Genomic DNA, 4229 nt, shown 5'->3' on the forward strand with positions numbered 1-4229 from the left:
CGTGTTTGTTTTGGTGATTTCAAATGTCAACATTGGCTACCAGAAATCGCTTACCCCACTTTTAAGATTACAATTACGAAGAGATGCTCAAGTGATACCTTGCTAAGTTTGTCAGCCGATGTGGAGATCTGTAATCTTTCGAGGACATCTGTCAGTTCCTTCACAAAATCCTCGCCATCATCACCTGGGAATAAAAGATTTTTTATGTTCTTAACAACAACTTATTGTTCATTTACGGAGTCCGAGATTTTGAAAATGTTAACATCTCTATATTTTTTTGACTTAAGCTCTGTGTTCATTGTAAGCTTTTACCTTTCATATCATCCTCCACCTCGTCGTCAAACTCCATAAGGGAAAAAGGCTCTTTAATGCCCTGTAGTACTTGTTTTAGTTTAACTAACTCCTCACCGGACAGAGTGGTAAGCACAGATTTCACCTGCACACAAACACAACACCTGAGTTCAAATCCTTCACCGTTTTAAATTCAAGCATTGTTTTATAGTTGCAAAAAAAATCTACTGACCTTGGCTTCACTCTCTCTAGAGAGGATCTCCAAAGCCTCCAGATGGGACAGGCCTTGAAACTCATCAAACAACATCCCATAATGAGCCTTCTTGTCTGTTTCTGAAGTGACGTTTTCAGCTTTCTGCTGCTCCTCACGTTCTTTTGCTTCCCTCAAGACCTTTGAGAGATGAAAAACACAATCAGGCCAGTTTAATTCATAAGCAGAATCAAATTATGAATCCGTCAAGATTATATGTTTGTTCAAGTAAATGTCATATATTTCTGCAGGAGTGTCTAAAGGGGAACTGAAGTTGCTATTAATTGGGAGAGACAGTCCTCATAGCTTCTGCACCTGTGACAGCGTGGAGTTTCTGTTCATCAGTCCCTTTGTTTTCTTAAAGCCGGGGTCTCCCTCTGCTATCACATCCATGGTCTTCTTCCCAATAAACTCCAATGCATCCAGACCACCACTTATTACTGTCTTACCCTAGTCAACAAACATAGGAAGACAGAATAAATAAATATACAATAAAATAAAATATATAAAATCATTAATTAAAACAATGAATGTTTAAAATAATTGTTTATAAATATTTATTAATATAACGATTTCACTTCACTTTCTAGTCCATCATTTAATCTTTGTTTTGTAAAAAAATTTCTAAGGCACAATTTCATTATTTTTTATAATTTTAAATGTGTATATATTTTTAATTGCACTTAAGCACAATCCAAAAGATAATTAATTAATTAATCTAATTATGACAATTCATTATTATTAATTATATTTCAAGATTACAGAAGTTTTAGGAGCTGTATGTTCTTCAGGGAACATTCGTGACTTGTCCAGTCTTCCTTGATATACTGGCTATTAGGATTAAGGATAAGAATTTTTACAAGTATTTCAACTAAATTTCTATCCAGTAAAATATTTTAGATCTTGACATAACTAGTATAATGTATATTCACTTTAAAAATACCTATGGAATTTTTAAATCTTATTATTTTACATGACTTTTTCAGGTTAAGAAACCACACTTTTAAAATTAGGCTTGTTGAGGAAGTAAACTGAAAAACAAAAAAGCAAAATATCCTGATTTTGAGATGTTATAGCTATTATTTTAAAGCTTGTTTTGTCCTCTTTTAAATCACTGTAAGTCATCTTGAGGCCCCTTGGAAGTTTGCTAAGCCCCCTGGTTGAGAACCACTGCTAAAAACATGTCATTTAATAATTTATAAACTATAAAAATTACAATTTATAAAATATAAAAAAATTCTATTCAATCATTTAACAGCAAAAATGATGAAAAAACGAAAATAAATATAGATACTCAAAATGAATTCAGCTTTATTATCATCCATCATAAATTAGCTTGCCCTTACCGTACTCTGAACTACAGTGGTTAAAGATGACAGCATTCCCATACTACTGGAGGAGATCATTCCCATAGCACCACCCATTCCATACGTCTTCTCCTCTTCATCTTTACTTTCCTTACTACTGGCTGAATCTGCAGGCAAAAAGCAGAAAGATCATCAATACTTGTGAACTGGAGTGCTTGGTCTTATCTATCCCATGTCAATCAAGGCGCACATCATTACCATCAGTTTTTTCTTTTTCCACTTGAGCTGAAAGCTCCTCAGGACTTGGGATTCCTAGAGACGTCTCTGCTTTCTCAATGACCTGTGTCAACCCTTGGCCTTAGCCAATGAACGAACAGTATGAGACTTGACGATATAAAAACTGAGCTGTTTAATAAAAAAAGTGAAAATCTTGATCCTCTTACCCACAGTAGCTACAGTGGCAGTAGCAGTGGAGAGGATAGATTTACCCCAGCTACCCCAGTAACCCCAACCACCCTGGGAAACAGTCGTCTCTGGGGAGGCCTGATGGAAAAAAAGTGAAAGTTTAGTAATAGATGAGTACCGTAATATATAATTATAATTAACACTCTGGTGGTATTTTTTAGACATTTTACGTTCTGAATTTGTACTTTTTTTTTTTTTTTGGACATGATTAGAAAAGGCTAAGTGGTTGACCAATCACAACAAACTGGGCCAGCTGACCAATCAGAGAAGACGGAGCAGAAAGGTGGGCTTTAAAGAGACAGGAACTAACACAGAGCATTTAGACCAAGGATGAAAAGAGGTGCTGCAGCAATGTACCGAAAAATAATGGTTTTTAAACCTTAAATCATGTAAATGTATTCTACAGACCCCAAAAATGAAATTAGAAAATGAAAATAACTTGTAAATAGTGGTGGAAAGAGTACTAAGAAATTGTACTTAAGGAATAATTTACTTGAGTAAAAGTAAAAGTACTGAAAAATAATATGACTCAAGTAAGAGTAAAAAAGTAGTTGGCTGAAAAATTACTCAAGTTACTGCGTTACAAAGTACTTTAGTATTATTTTTTTATTTTTACCCAAAATGAGACGATGAGACCCAGGAAATCCCTTATATGGACAAATGCATCAGATATCACTACAACTGAATAACATGCAGATAGAGATGCTTTGACTGATGAAACGTGGAAGACAATAAACACACAATTGCAATGCAACGCTAATTGACAGCTTGTTTCACAGTAAAGGTTTTTATAAAGAATATTTTCTGTCTCACTGTGATAAGAAGCAACATGAACCACAGAAGCTAACAGTTTCAAACACGACTGATGTTATATAGTGATTTTGGAGCAAAACATGATATTAGTCTCATAAATTGTCATGTTTGACGCTATGTTAAGCAAACATACTACCTATCCCTGTTGCCCAGAGCAACTGTTTTATAACTAATTTTGAAAAGTACATTCACGTATAAGAAGGGCAAAAGTAAAGAAGGGTAAGTGAAGGTTTAAAAGAAAGGGTTTAAAACAGTGTGAATGGAAAGGTGCCAGTAAAAAATAATGTGGGGTATGGGTAAGGTTGGGCATCGTTTGAATTTTAATGATTCCAATTCTTGTCAATTCCTAATTTTGATTCCAATAAGGTAAAAAATGTATTAAATGCGTTCAGCATTCGCAAATCAATCTGAATGAACAATATGGCATTAATGGGAAGACTCATTTAAAAAAAGTAAGCAAACAACTCACACACTTAGATATAATCACTTTGTTACATCAAAATAAGAAATAAATGGCCTGAAAACATGATCTGTGGGAGTTTTTAGTGAGTTATCAGAGTAAATCAGAGTAAAATTTAAAGTAAATCTCTGTCTGTGACTAATATTTACCGAGCTTTGATGACTGATGAACCGATTAATTCAAAAATAGTTAAAAGTTAACTATTAAAGGTTCATGAAACCCCCCGTTTCAGCACTAGTTAGTTCTCACCACAGTTTTAAAAAATGCTAAAAAAGTGGGTGTGGTGCGCAGCGGAGCGGAGGAGGGGGAAGAGGGGAGACAGACAACACACACAGCTTCGCATTCAGACAGTTTCATTTCGCTCCCATCGAGTTAAAAACACAAATAAATGCACAGCCATTTGCACTGTGCATTGAAAACATATATATGAACCTATAAATGTTGCACCTCTGAGAACTTTTAAGGCTTATTTTGTGGCGTTTATATAAGCCTTTTGACGGGTTGTGTCACAGAGCTGTAAAAACGCAGTCTCATGAATAATTTAATAGACACCGACATATAGCATCGATGTACTATAGTCCATTGCCCCGTCACAAATTGTGACGTCAACACAATGTAGATTTTAAACCCGGAAGATGAAAAT

The 4229-nt window shown here is 34.8% G+C and overlaps 1 protein-coding gene across 8 annotated transcripts in view; it reads right to left on the bottom strand.

The window, feature by feature from the left end:
* The window catches only part of LOC107726787 (protein FAM114A2-like), a 12857-nt gene that overhangs the window by 1545 nt on the left and 7083 nt on the right, over positions 1-4229 (bottom strand). For all 8 annotated transcript variants that reach the window (XM_016536483.1, XM_016536485.1, XM_016536481.1 and 5 more), the window contains 7 exons: positions 2292-2391; positions 2107-2205; positions 1888-2015; positions 857-991; positions 524-682; positions 313-436; positions 99-184 (listed from right to left, as the gene is read on the bottom strand). In XM_016536483.1, the coding sequence (XP_016391969.1) occupies positions 99-184; positions 313-436; positions 524-682; positions 857-991; positions 1888-2015; positions 2107-2205; positions 2292-2391 (831 nt within the window). The remainder of the gene's footprint in view (positions 1-98; positions 185-312; positions 437-523; positions 683-856; positions 992-1887; positions 2016-2106; positions 2206-2291; positions 2392-4229) is intronic.

This window comes from Sinocyclocheilus rhinocerous, unplaced genomic scaffold (genome assembly GCF_001515625.1).
Source record: "Sinocyclocheilus rhinocerous isolate Xijiao unplaced genomic scaffold, SAMN03320098_v1.1 scaffold846, whole genome shotgun sequence".
NCBI classification, from domain to species: domain Eukaryota; kingdom Metazoa; phylum Chordata; class Actinopteri; order Cypriniformes; family Cyprinidae; genus Sinocyclocheilus; species Sinocyclocheilus rhinocerous.